Source organism: Vipera ursinii (genome assembly GCF_947247035.1).
Source record: "Vipera ursinii genome assembly, contig: SUPER_Z_unloc_1, whole genome shotgun sequence".
Classification (NCBI taxonomy): Eukaryota; Metazoa; Chordata; class Lepidosauria; order Squamata; family Viperidae; genus Vipera; species Vipera ursinii.
The window spans coordinates 24,492-37,723 of record NW_028148449.1 but is presented as its reverse complement, the minus strand read 5'-3'; the positions used below and the strand labels follow the sequence as shown (position 1 = coordinate 37,723).

The following is a 13,232-nucleotide window of genomic DNA, read 5'->3' as shown; positions in this document are numbered from 1 at the left end:
CCCCCCCGACTCTGGCAGCTGCTGAAGGCTGCCTGAAGTCTTGAAGGGTTGGCGGAGTCCCGTGCCCGCTCCCCGTGGCCTGGGCCCTCCGGTGGCCCTTCCTCCGGGCAGGAGGGCCGCTCTGCTTTATAAGGGGCAGCTCTGGTCACTAGGGGGGGGGCGGCTTAAGGGAAGCGGGTGGCGCAGGCCTCGCGCCCGGGTTAGGGTTTGCCCCAGGGTTGGGTGGGTGGCAGAGGGGGTGCCCCTTACCCACCTCACCCCGGCTCTCTCCTCCCTGCGCCGTAGCCCCGGCTGGGGGACCCGACCTGGCAGCGGCCGCGGTGGGGCTTGGGGTTGGCAGGTCCCAGAGCCTCTCCTGGGGCCGGGGTGTGGTGGTGCCGCCTGGATGGGGAGACCCCCTGACCTTTGAACCTCTCCAAACCCTCAACCTTGCAGGGCCCGGATTGACCCCTCTAGAAGCCGAGGGGGAGGGGAAGTGAAAGATATATATATATATCTCCTCCCAAGACGTGTTCAAGCATTGCCCCGGCTTCTTTCTGTCCTGTGGCGGGTTCGGAGTTATCTCTTCCTCCCAAACGCTCCTCCGTGCTCCGGAGTCCCCATCACAAACAGGCTGTGGCGACGAGGAAGGCCGGGTCCCTTTAAGAGTCTTCCGTCTTTTTTTTTTTTTGACCAAAAATGAGAGAGGAGTCTGTCCAGTGGCTGCTTCCGAGACTCCATCGCTCCTGAAAGTTGCAGTTGGCACTGAATTCTCACCAAACTCTTTGCATCCCGCTGAGGAAAGTGGCTCTCCTCACTTGAGCCCGGAGGAGGAGGAGGAGGAAGGTGGGAGAGGGAGGAAGAGGAGGAAGAGGAGTTTGTGAGAGACTCCCTCCAGCTCAGTGGCTCCCAACCTTTTCTGTACCCTGCGCCCCTAGGACGCTTCACATACGTCCTTGCACCCCTTACAAAAACTCCAAGTAACGGCAACGAAATATCCGTATATTTTGAAAAGCCCGGTTTTCGCACCGCCTGGAATGTCAACCCGGCACCCCTGGTTGGGAAGCCCTGCTTTAGCTGGTGGCCTTTGCTGGCCTGATGCGCTCCCCCCACCCCACGCCGGAGGGTGGTCCCCAGTCTTCCTCCCCCCCTTTCTCGGAGAAGAGCTCAGGGGAAGATCTCCCGAGGCTCCGGGCGGTGTGGACGGAGGAAGGGCCGGAACTAGCCAGGAGGGGGTTGGACGGAGCCAGACTGGACAGGCTGGACAGCCGCGGGCCCTTCCCGTCCCTCCAGCCAGCTCCTAAGCCCAGCAGCTACAAAACGCCGGTTGCCATATAGTAATTGCCCCGAAACGATAGTGGCAACGCTATCGTTGCAGGAATAATATTTTAAAAATTGAAGAAGAGGAAGCAGGGCCTGGCCGATACAGACCGAGGTGTGGCAAACGATGTCCCTTGCGGCTTGGGGGGGCCTTCCCGAGGCCCATGGCATCGGGGGCAACCGCTGCCCGCACGTCTGCCACCCCTGCACACCGCAGGGCTGAGGGGCCCCCCCAAAGGGCCGCTAGGGCCAGGCGGGCTGCCGGGAGTGGCTTTGGCCCGATCCGCCCAGATCTCCCACCTGCCTTCGTGCCGGCGATTCCTAAAGAGGCCGGGCGACAGATTTGGCTGACGGGCGAGCTGGGTGTCCTTCCATCGACCGCGTGGAAGCTGAGCGACCCTAACCTCCAGTCCCAGACCGCGTTCTGCCTCCGTGGCCCATTGGGGGATCAGAGCTGGCCTTGAGAGAGCCCGGCTGAGGTCACGGCAGGCGCCACCACCAGCCTTCCTCCCACCCGCCTGTGGCCTGTAAAGAGAGGAAGAGGCAGCATTGCATGCGGCCTCTGTTCCCTTGCTGCATGCCGGCGATTCAGACCAGGGTCCCCAACTTCCCCCCACCTCCCGCCGTGGGCCGTGGACCGGCACCATCCAGCGATGTGCCGGGAACCGGCCCAGGCAAACCGAGGAGGCCCCGTCCGAGCACGCGTGGCACGCAGGCAGCCTTTCCGTACCACGTCCCCTCTGGTCGGTGGGAGAAAACTTCACGGAAAACGGGTCTCCGGCCCCGAAATGATGTCTTTGTGTGTGTGTGTGTGTGTGTGTGTGTGTGTGTGTTGCTGCCGATTTAGACCCTTGATGGCGTCTCAGGATTTCTTTCGAAGCGAGTGGGCAGAGCTTGGTCGCTTCCTGGCTGCTCTTTTCCCCCTTTGGGGAAGCGGAAACGGCGCCCACCGCATCCCGTAGTTTGGCCTCCCAGAAGGCTTGCCGAGCACCAGGCAGAGGATGGGAGGCACCCCCCACACACACACACATACACACAGCCCCTCTTCTCCTTCTGGTGAGAGGTCTTAGGAAAGGGGTGTGCAAACGGTGTCCCCGGGGCTGTTGTTCCTTTTGCTCACCCAACAGAGGGGTCTCTTCAGGGGACGGACGGACGGACGGATGGAGGAGGCCAAAGAGACCCCGTTTCCCCGTCCGTTTCCTTGCGGGGGGGCGTGCTGATTCCTTTCCTTGCTTAAAGAAAAAGGCCCTCGTGCCCCAAGGAAGGGAAGCGCCGATCCGAGGCTCCCGCGGACGCCTTGATTTGGCTGTGGCGTCCAGCCCTGCCCACCCGACACTCAGGCGGCAGAGGCAGATTGAGGTCCGGCGAGGGACGGCCCTCTGGGCATTGCTTGACCCCCATCCAGGCAGGGCAGCCAGCTGGCCGGCTGCCTCTTTGGGCCAGAGGTTCTGACGGGGTGGGAATCTTTTGCTGCGGCTTAACCCCCTCGGCCTGCGCTCTGGGACGAGGGCCTAGACGCGAGACACTCGGAGAGCACCGGGGTTTTCCCAGTCCCTCCACCGGGGCCAGCGTCCCCTCTTGTTGGGGGTCCCCTGCCCTCCTTTCTAGCCGGTTGCCTTTCTTCCTTCCCAGTGGGGGGGCACCCCCTTTCTGCCCAGCTCACCCACATCCCAATCTCCCCCCCCCTTGGGGCTTTCATGCCCGGAGGGCCGCCCCCCCCGCTCCGAGTCCAGCCGGAGCCGCAGAGGGCCCCTTGGGCAGCCCTTGTTCCCAGGACTGAGCCATGTCGGCCGGCCGTGGGATGTTTTGACCAGGCCCTCGGCCGTGATTGACGGGAAGCAGCTGAGGATCCAGAGCGGGCAGCGACTTGGCGCCGGGGAAGCTGCCGAAGGGCGGGCGTCCTGGGCCAGTTGGACAGGACAAGTGGTCCCATTGCTATCAGATTGCGGGGGGGGGGAAGGGAGGGTTGGGAACAGCAGCAGGTGTGCCCTCTGGGAGGAGGGCTGCGTTGACCCCCCCACCCACTGTTGCCTCCCCCCCTCCTGGCCCTGTGGCCCCCCCTGCACAGCTGCCACCAAGCAGTCGGGGTGGGTTCAGGGGGGAGGCGGGAGCTGTTGCAGGCAAGGTCCTCGGATCCTGGCCAGCCTCGGTCCAGGCAGGGAGAGCCCGTGGGAGGGTGTGGGGGGGGGGGTAAGAATGAACGGGGGGGGGGCGGAGGCTGCCTGCCCCTGCATCATTCAGGGAGCAGCTTCCAAGTCCTCTTCTTCCGATGCGGAGGAGGGTCCGCCTTGGGTCCCGGAAGGAGTCCGGGCGGGGGGGGGGGAGAAGGGAAAGAGGCTGGCCAAAGCAAGCCAAGTTCTGGAGCCCTTGGGGGAGGGGCCCGGACAGAAAGGCCCAAATGGGGTCCGGAGAGGAACGGGTGGCTGGCTGGGGCTGGCTCTTGGCCCGGGGCCTGCTTCTCTCTCGGGATGGGACCCCCCCCAGGCCCACCCGGCCGCGTCGTCGTCCTGCAAGCTACCCATTGGAGTGGGGGGGGGCACTCTACCCATCCTTGGGGGTGGGGTGGGGAGCGTGCCAGAGGCTTTTGTTCTTGGCCCGTCCGCGGCCCCGTTTCCGGCTCTTTTCCCAAAGGAAAGGCAAAGCCGGTGGGGGAACTGGGTGAGCCAGGTTGGGAAGACCCAGAGCGGCCGAGAGAGGCTTTCCGGATGGGAACCGGACCAGAAAGGGCCGCCTCCGATTGTTCGGTGGCATGTCCCACAATTAGGGATGTGCCATGAGGCTAATAATAATAATAATAATAATAATAATAATAATAATAATAATAAAATATGTTGGAAGGGACCTTGGAGATCATCTAGTCCAACCCCCTACTCAGGCAGTAAACCCTAGACCCATTTCAGACAAATGGCTGTCCAGTCTCCTTCTCCTCTTCCTCCTCCTCCTCCTCCTCCTCCTCCTCATCATCATCATCATAAAGTTGGAAGGGACCTTGGAGGTCATCTAGTCCAACCCCCTGCTCAGGCAGGAGACAGTTTCAGACAAATGGCTGTCCAGTCCAATAATAATAATAATAATAATAATAATAATAATAATAATAATAATAATAATAATAATAATAATTTGTTGTTGGAAGGGACCTTGGAGGTCATCTAGTCCAACCCCCTGCTCAGGCAGGAAAACCTAGACAGTTTCAGACAAATGGCTGTCCAGTCTAATAATAATAATAATAATAATAATAATAATAATAATAATAATAATAATAATAATAATAATAATAATAATAATTTGTTGTTGGAAGGGACCTTGGAGGTCATCTAGTCCAACCCCCTGCTCAGGCAGGCTACCCTAGACCATTTCAGGCAATCCTGCTCCTGGGTTGCCTCAGCTCCCTCTTGTGACTGAACAAACCGTGGCCACGTTCCCGCCTCCTGCTGATTTGCAGTGGGGAGTTGGGGTGCTGTTGGAAAGGCCGGGCTTGGGGTGGGGGGGGTGGGGGTCGCCTTAGTCAAGCTGGGCCCCCTCCGAGGGAAAGACACCGGAAACCAAAATTCCTGCCCCGGGCGGTGGGGGGAATCTGTGCTCCGGACCGGGTGACAGGATTCTTGGTGGCGCCTGGCAGTTGCCATCCAAGGCCAGAATCGAGGGCTAGCAAGGCTGGGCGGCTGGATTGTCTGAAGGAGGGTGCTGGCCTGGGTGGGGGGGCATTCCTGAGAGTAGGGTGAGCCCAGAGTGGGGGCTCCTCTCCTGAAAATGTCCCCCCCTTCCAAGGGTCAGGTTCTGCATCGGCCAAGACATCCGGGAGGGGAAGTGAGGGGGCCACAGATGACGCGGGGGGGGGGGGGCGTCTGCCCCACAGGTGATGGGATGCCAGCCCCTCTCCAGGCAGATGCTCCAGCTGCTGAAACTCCCCGGGGACCGTGACTCTGGGGCGGCTTCGAGATCGTGGTCTCTGGGGACTGTCCCAAGCCACAGAGGGCCCGACACGTATGGCAGGGAGGGGGGGTTATATGTTGGATCTGGTTTCCCTGGGCAGGTCTGGCGTGACATGGCATCCGAGGGGGTGACCGTCGGTCCATAGCCATGGAGAGAGGCTCGCTTGCCCTTTGTCTTGCTGCTGCGGCACACACCCCCCGTGCAGGGAGACGGGCCCGTTCGCTTTGCCTGCCTCAGGTGATCCCCGGCCCACTCGGACCTGGGACTCTGCTTGGGGTGACCCAGTTTCTTGCTGCGGAGAGACAGGCCATGGGAGCTACTATGTGGGAGGCTAAAAACCTACAAAGAGCGGTTGCGGGAACTGGGCGTGTCTTGTCTAATGAAAAGGATGACTCGGGGGGGGGGATGGAGGGAGACACGATAGCAGCCTTCCAATATTTGTGGGGCTGGCCCAAAGAAGAGGGGTGGGGTGTCGCGCTATTCTCCAAAGCCCCAGAAGGCAGGACGAGAAGCAACAGATGGAAACTCAGCAAGGAGAGGAGCCACCTGAGTCCTTCGGGAGAAGGGCGGTATAAAAATATAATAAATAAATAAAATAAATAAAGAGAACAGTTAACCAGAGGAACTGCTTGCCTCCAGAAGCGGTGGCTGCTCCATCAGTGGAGGCTTTTAAGAAGAGACTGGACACCCGTCTGAAACGGTGTAGGGCACGGCTGTCAAACTGCCGGCCTGCGGGCCGGACGCATCACAACAAAACTGCGTCCACCCCATTGCCGGCAATGGGAAAAAAGCTCCAATACGTCGTGCGACGTCACGTGACGTCGCGAGTTTGAAATGCCTGGTGTAGGGTCTCCTGCATGAGCAGGGGACTGGACTAGATGACCTCTGAGGTCCCTTCCAGCTCTGCAATTCCATTTTATCCAGGCTGGCTAGTGAAGTGGCTTCAATGTACACAGTGGGAGTCCACCAGGGGTGCGTTGCGGTGGGACACAACCTCGGGGTGTTACCAGGGCCGAGATGGGGGACCGAATTCGAGTCTAAGACTCCCGAAGTAGGGGGGAAGGGTCGCCGTGGTGGTGTTTTCAGAGCGGGGGGGGGAGCCCAGTTGCCTTCCCTCTTGCACCCGTGCCTGCAATTGCCGCTTCCTCAGGTAAAGGAGCTGGCATCGGCCACTGTTAAAAGTGCAGACGAGGGAGAATGGGGAAGCCGCGTCGGGCAGGGCGTGCGAAGAGGGTTTCGCTCTCCCGCCAGGGCAGGAGGAAGACGGCTCCCATTGGAGGACTGGAAAGGGCACCAATGAGCCCAAACTCCAGGTGGGAAGGTGGAGCTGCCCACTCAGAAGAGCGAGTGGCTCGGCCCCCACCAAAGAACACGTGAAGCCCCGTGGCTATTCAACAGGTTTATAGAGTGGGGGGGCAGCTTAAGGAACACCCCACTGAGGTCTAGAAAGCGGGTGCCTGACTGCGCACCTGGTGTGTGCAGAGACGGGGCTCCGTGGCGCTCTGGGTGGGTGTGGCCACGGTGATCGGAGTGACGTGAGACCCACAAAGGGCAATATTGGTGACACCCGCAGACGGGAGGCGCAGGGGGGATGCAGAGGAGTTAGCAGTGGGGGGGGAGAATGGGCGGAGAAGGGCTAAAGGGCCCAGAGGCTGATAGGATACGGGGCAGTTTGGGGGTCTGTTGGGAAGGCGCAAAAATGGTGTGCTAAAAAATCGGCTTCTGCCCAATTTCCCGGTGGGAAGGAAAGCCGGGCACGTTAAGGGGCCGAGGGATTCCGTGGGAACGGGACGCCTGGACAATTTGCAGAGCGAAAGACACGGGAGGAGAAAGGACGGGCGTGGAAGGGCCACGCAGGCCGCTCCAGGACCGAAGGGGCTCTTTTGGGGCGGGCTGGGTCCTCGGCAGAGCCGGAAGGTAGAGTGGGCGGTGGGGATGGGAGGCCGAGAAAGCCGGGCCTGGGTGAAGAGGGTGAAATCCCGGGAAAAAAGGGAACGGCCAGGTGGCGGCAAGAATAAAATCCCGAAGCAATGGACGGACGGGCCCGACGATGGGAGCAAAGCAGGTGGAGGAAACTTGGCAGCGCCTGTTTTGGGTTCGAGAGTGCCCCTCTTTTTTTTTCTCCGGCTTCCAATTTCTGACCGTTTTCTGCGCTTCTTGAATCCCAAAAGGAGCCAGCCTCCTCGTTAAGAGTTCCCTCTTCTCTGGAGGGGAAGGGAAAAAGACACTTTGGGGGAGGTCTGGAGATGCCCACAGCACCTGCCCGCACCTTCTTGCGGGATGACGGGATAATAGCCAGAACCCGGAGTGGGGTGGTGTGTGTGTGTCTCTCTGTGTGTGTCTTCTGGTCCAGCCTCCGAGGTGCCTTCCGGCTATTCGGCTATCCTTTTGGGCGTAGACGAGTCCAGTCTCCTCCTCTTGAAAGCCCACGGGGACGGGGCACACCCGCAGCTCCCACCAACTGACCGTTCTCGCCGTCGGGAAATTTCTCCTCCATTCCAGGCTGGGTCCCTCTTCCACGGGAGAGATTTCTTAAAAGCAGCGGCCGGTGCCGGGGAGGGGGGGGAAATAACGCCCCTCTGAACGAAAGCCCCACCGGGTGCCAATCCCACTCCTGCCAGGGTCCTCCTTAAGTTTCCCCGCGCCGTTTTCCTGGCGTCGCCTGGCTGCCTCACCGGTCCACCAGCCAGTGCCCTGGTCCCCCTCGTGGAGGCAGCGGGGGTACCTCTGTGGTCTTGGATCTCGGGTGGCCGCTGGCTGCCACGGTGTCAATCCGTGGCTTCCGATCTGTCCGGATCAAAGTCGTGGATGTAGAGGCGAATGCGGCCTTCGCCTGGATAGAGGCAGGGGTCAGGCTGCGGCCTCTTTCCCGGCCCTCTCTGGCTGCTGGAGAACGGGGGGGGGGAACGTGTTTTGCCAAAAGCCTGGGGGCTAAAAGGAAACTCTTTTATGCCTCCCGCTGTTCAAGTTTGCATCCTCGGTGGCTTCTTTGGGGTTTGGTTTTATCCTGGAGCGAAAGGAAAGGCTTTTTGTGGCCACCTTGGCGCGCTCCTTCCGTCCAGTGAGGTCCCGGCACTGATGCTGTTGCGGCTTAGCCCTCAGCTGCAGATGTTTTCTTTTTATGGCCTCCTGAGGGGGGGGGGAATGTCCGACGAAGGGGCCTGGACCCTCCTGCTGATTGACGGCCAGGATTTCCTTGGTCCTCCAAGAGGGGAGGGCAGCCACAGCCAGGAGGCGGCAGTTCCTCCAGCCCTGGAGGAGGATTCGAAAGCCTTGGGAGCCAGCAGGCCTTCCCCACCCTGCTCCTGTTGGGGGTCTCCGTGCCCGTCCTGCCTCTGCCGGACGTACGCTCAGGCCACAGCCTGGCGGGTGCCTCTTCCGTGGGATTCCACCTCCGCCCTTCCCGTCTTCCCCACCTGCTACCTCTTCCTCCTCCTCCTTCTCCCTCTCCCTCTTTCTCCCTCTCCTTCTCCCTCCTCCTCTTCTAATAATAATAAGAAGAAGAAGTTGGAAGGGACCTTGGAGGTCATCTAGTCCAACCCCCTGCTCAGGCAGGAAACCCTAGACCCATTTCGGGCAAATGGCTGTCCAGTCTCCTCTTAAAAACGTCCAGCGTTGGGAGTATTCACCGCTTCTGGAGGCAGGTGGTTCCACTGGTTAATTGTTCTAAGTGTCAGGAAGTTTCTCCTTAGATCCAGGTTGCTTCTCTTCTTGGTCAGTTTCCATCCGTTTCTTCTTTTTCCTGCCCTCAGGCGCTTTGGAGAAGAGCTTGACTCCCTCTTCTTTGGGGCCGCCCCTGAGATACTGGAAGGCTGCCATCATGTCTCCTCCTTCTCCTCCTCCTTCTCCTCTCTATCCCCTGTCGTGGGTCCTTTCTGCTTCGGAGCGATGGCGGATTCCCGAGAGACGCCTCCCCCGCCCCAGGAGGGTTTTTCCTGGATCTCCAGTCACTGCCGAGGTCCTGTTGCTTCTCGGCACTTACAGGCCTCCTCCTCCTCCTCCTCCTCCTCCTCCTCCTCCTCCTCCAGCCCTCCGTTAGAGAGGCCAGAGGGGTGGGTTAGGCCTTTGGCTGCCTCCAGTGGGCCTCTCACAAAATGGCCGCCCCAGAGAAGGGCTGTGGTCTTCCCAAAATGGCTGCCGGAGGCCACTTGACCACCCGGCGAGCTGGTGCAATCCCCCCCCCCCGCGGGCTGTTCTCGGCGGCCTCCGGCGATCTCCTTTTTCCCCCGGGCAAGGTGGGCCCTCCTCCATTTTCTTTTCCCCTGGTGGAAAGGAGGATAACGCTTAGATATGCAGCCCAGCTCTTCCGTGGCCCTTGGCGCCTCCCCAGCCCCCCATTTTGGAGCATTCTTGTAAAAGGTCCGCAGGAGCCCCCCACCCCCACCCCCACCCCGCCTTGCTGTCTGCCACTTGCCCCCCCTTTGGCTTTCCGGGTCCCCCCCGTCTGGGTGTGGAGGGGGGGTCTCCACCTCAGGACCCCCCAGGTCTGGGCGTGGAGGGGGAACTCCACCCCGGGTCCCCCCAAGTCTGGGTGTGGAGGAGGGTCTGCCTTGGTCCCCCAGGTCTGGGTGTGGAGGGGGCGACTCCACCCCGGGTCCCCCGAGTCTCTGGGTGTGGAGGGGGGTCTCCATCCTTGGCCGGTGGGGTGAGAGAAGCCCGGCAGCCGGGCCAGGTCTGGAAGGGGGGGGCTGGGCCTGGGGAGAAGCTGGGCTCCGTGGGGCAGCCGTGAAATAGACTTGTTGTTGGGGGGTCAAGAGGGAGGGGGATGCTGGGGGGGCAGCAGGAGGGAGGGGGGGAGTTTCCAGAAAAGCCGCAGGGGGGGTCTGCTGAAGAGAAACGGGGGGGGGTTGGATCTCCTGATCCGTCAACCTGGGGGGGGGTCTGGCCTTTTGCACCTTTGGGGCACCTCCTGCAGGGCTCCCTTCCCTTCCCTGTGTGTGTGTGTGTGTGTGTGTGTGTTTGTGTGTTTCACAATTGAAGGAGAGCACAAACTTTCCAAAGAAAGCCCCTCCCTCCCTCCCTCCCTCTCTCCCTTCTTTCCTTCCTCCTTCCCTCTCTCTCCCCCTTCCTTTATACTTTCTTTCCTCTCCCTCCCTCCTTTCCTCCCTCTCCCCCTTCTTTCCTTCCTCCTTCCCTCTCTCTCTCTCTCCCTTCTTCCCTCCCTCCCTCCCTTTTCTCCCTCGCTCCCTCTCTCCCTTCCTTCCTCCTTCCCTCTCTCCCTCCTTTCTTTCCTCCCTCTCTCCCTTCCTTCCTTCCTTCTCTCTCCCCTCCATCCCTCCCTTTATACCTTCTTTCCTCTCCCTCCCTCCCTTCTTCCTTCCTCCTTCCCCCTCTCCCTTCTTCCCTCTCTCTCCCCCTCCCTTCTTTCTTCCCTCTCTCCCTTCTTTCCTTCCTCCTTCCCCCTCTCCCTCCCTTCCCTCCCTCCCTCCCTTTTCTCCCTCGCTCGCTCCCTCCCTCCCTTTATCCCTTCTTTCCTCCCTCCCTCCCTTCTTTCCTTCCTTCCTCCTTCCCCCTCTCCCTCCCTTCTTCCCTCTCTCCCTCTCTCCCTTCTTTCTTCCCTCTCTCCCTTTCCTTCCTTCCTCCTTCCCCCTCTCCCTCCTTCCCTCTCTCTCTCCCTCCCTTCTTTCTTCCCTCTCTCCCTTCTTTCCTTCCTCCCCCTCTCCCTCCCTTTTCTCCCTCGCTCCCTCGCTCCCTCCCTTTATCCCTTCTTTCCTCCCTCCCTTCCTTCCTTCCTTCTTTCCTTTCCCTTCTTTCCTTCCTCCTTCCCCCTCTCCCTCCCTTCTTCCCTCTCTCCCTCCTTCCCTTCCTTTCTCTTCTTTCCTCCCTCCCTCCCTTTATCTCTTCTTTCCTCCCTCTTCCTCCCCGCCAGCTCCTGCGTGTCCCTCTTAGCGGCTGTGGCCAGGGTGGGGGTCAGCCTGACGAGGATCCCCCCCTGTCTCCTGCCTGCCAAGCTGCACAAAGGGGGGGGGGTCCTCCCATCTTCTCCCCCCATCAGATTTCCCCAACCGCTTTCCCTCAATTCATCTCTCCAAATGGGATTTTGTTTCATTGGGTAATTAATTCGCCCCCCCAGGCTCTCATTCCCCCCCCCAGCAGAAGCTCATTTTCCCCTCCCGGCCCAATTTGTTTCCTTCCCAGAGAGGCCTCCTCGCCTTCCCCCCCCCCGAAGCTGGTCCCCCCCTCACCACCCTTCAGAGCAGCGGGCCTGTCCAGCCACGGACCGGCTCGGCTGGCGGTAGCCCTGTGGCCCCCCCAGCCCCCCCGAGGCCTTGGCGGCTTCCTTCCCTCTGCTGTGGCACGGGGAGGGGGGGTCCCTCTGAGCACCCCCGCTGGCTTGGCCCCTGTGAAAGGTGGGAGCTGCTCCGGGGAGGAGCGTTTGGATGCCCTCCGTCTCCGGCCTGGCTGGCTCGGGGCCTCTGCAGCTGTCCGGCTTGCAAGGGCAGAGAGGGGGACGACTCGGCTTCCCTCGGCCGGCTTCAAGGCATCGTCCTTGGCACCCCCTCCTCTCCCCTCCGGCCCCCGATCGGCACAGCCGGCCACCTGCTGCGGCCGAGGGCACGGAAGGGCTCCCGGGGACAGGCAGGCACCCGTGCCACCCAAGGGGCCAGCTGGGCGGGCGGTTGGCTCAGGACGGGGCCCGTTTCATTAACCCCCCACCCCCAGTGCGTGCCGCTCCCCCCGGACCTGAGCCTGACTCCCCCCACCCCCGGCTGACGCCCCTCTTCTCCCCCTCCCCCCACCCAGCGTCCTGGGATGCCCTCCGGCGCTCGCATGCCCCACCAGGGGGCCCCCATGGGTCCCCCGGGGCCCCCCTACGTCGGAAGCCCCTCCGTGCGTCCCGGCCTGCCGCAGGCGGTGATGGAGCCCACGCGCAAGAGGGCGGCCCCCCAGCCGCAGCCCCAGCAGCCCCAGCAGACGCCGACCCAGCCGACGCAACCGCAGCCCCAGCAGCCCCAGCAGACGCCGACGCAGACGCCGGGGGCCGCCCCGCAGAGCCGGTCCCGGAGGTGAGCGGGGAGGGGGGCTGCGGGAGCGACGGGCAGGCGGAGTGGGCAGATCCACCAGTCCAGCCCCCCCCTCCACCCTCTCACCCTTCGGCCCTTTCCTCCTGACCAGAGCCGGGAAGGAAGGAGCTGCCCGGCCACGGCTGGTGGGGTGTGGGCAGACGGGGCCACGCAGGAGCCCTCCCTCTTGCCCTAACCCTCTGCGGCCAGTCGCTGGCGGGGTGGCAACCGACACGTCTCCTGGGTTGCGGGCTCCTACAGGGGGGCAGCAGCTGGCTGGGCCCAGCGGGAGCCGGTCCTTGGCCCCATGCCTGGGAGTCTGGGGGGTTCAGGGGGCAGCAGAAGGAGAGACCCCCAGAAACCCTCGACCGGGACCCTCGTGGCGGCGTCTCTAAGCGGGTGGGTAGGTGGGTGGGTGGGTTCCTCTGACGGCCGGTCCCCCGGGCCCTCGGCCTCTGCTCTCTCGCGCAGTGTGAAGAGGAGGAAGATGGCGGACAAAATCCTCCCTCAAAGGGTGAGTGGCTCTTCCCGCCCTCCTCTCCCCTCCCTCCCCCCCTCCCCGAGTTGGAGGGGGTCCCCGGAAGTCTCCAGGGTTGAGGGGAAGGGGAGGGGGGGAGGACTGCGGGGTCCTTGGGGCTCTCGGAGCCGGGCGGGTTTTCTTGCAGACGTTTCGGGACCCAGCTAGGGAACGTCGCCAGGGCTAGAAAGGAGCGGGGGTTTGGGAGGGGGAGGGGGAGGAGGAAGAGGAAGTAGAGGAGGAGGACGAAGAGGGGGAGGGGGAGGAGGAGAAAGAAGGAAGAGGGGAGGAAGTGGGGAGGGGGAGGAGGAAGTAGAGCAGGAAGAGGAAGTGGGGAGGAGGGATGAGGAAGAGAAGGAGGAAGAAGAGGAGGATGGGGAGGAAAAAGTAGAGGGGGGAGGAGGAGGAGGAGGAGGAGGAGGAAGAGGGGGAGGAAGAGGAGGAGGAGGAAGTAGAGGTGGAGGAGGAAAAGAAGAGGA

At 61.9% G+C, this 13,232-nt stretch overlaps 1 protein-coding gene across 2 annotated transcripts in view; it reads left to right on the top strand.

The window, feature by feature from the left end:
* Nucleotides 1-13,232, top strand: part of SMARCD3 (SWI/SNF related BAF chromatin remodeling complex subunit D3) — a 30,448-nt gene that overhangs the window by 854 nt on the left and 16,362 nt on the right. For both annotated transcript variants that reach the window (XM_083379974.1, XM_083379973.1), the window contains exons 2-3: nucleotides 11,977-12,239; nucleotides 12,708-12,750. In XM_083379974.1, the coding sequence (XP_083236100.1) occupies nucleotides 11,977-12,239; nucleotides 12,708-12,750 (306 nt within the window). The remainder of the gene's footprint in view (nucleotides 1-11,976; nucleotides 12,240-12,707; nucleotides 12,751-13,232) is intronic.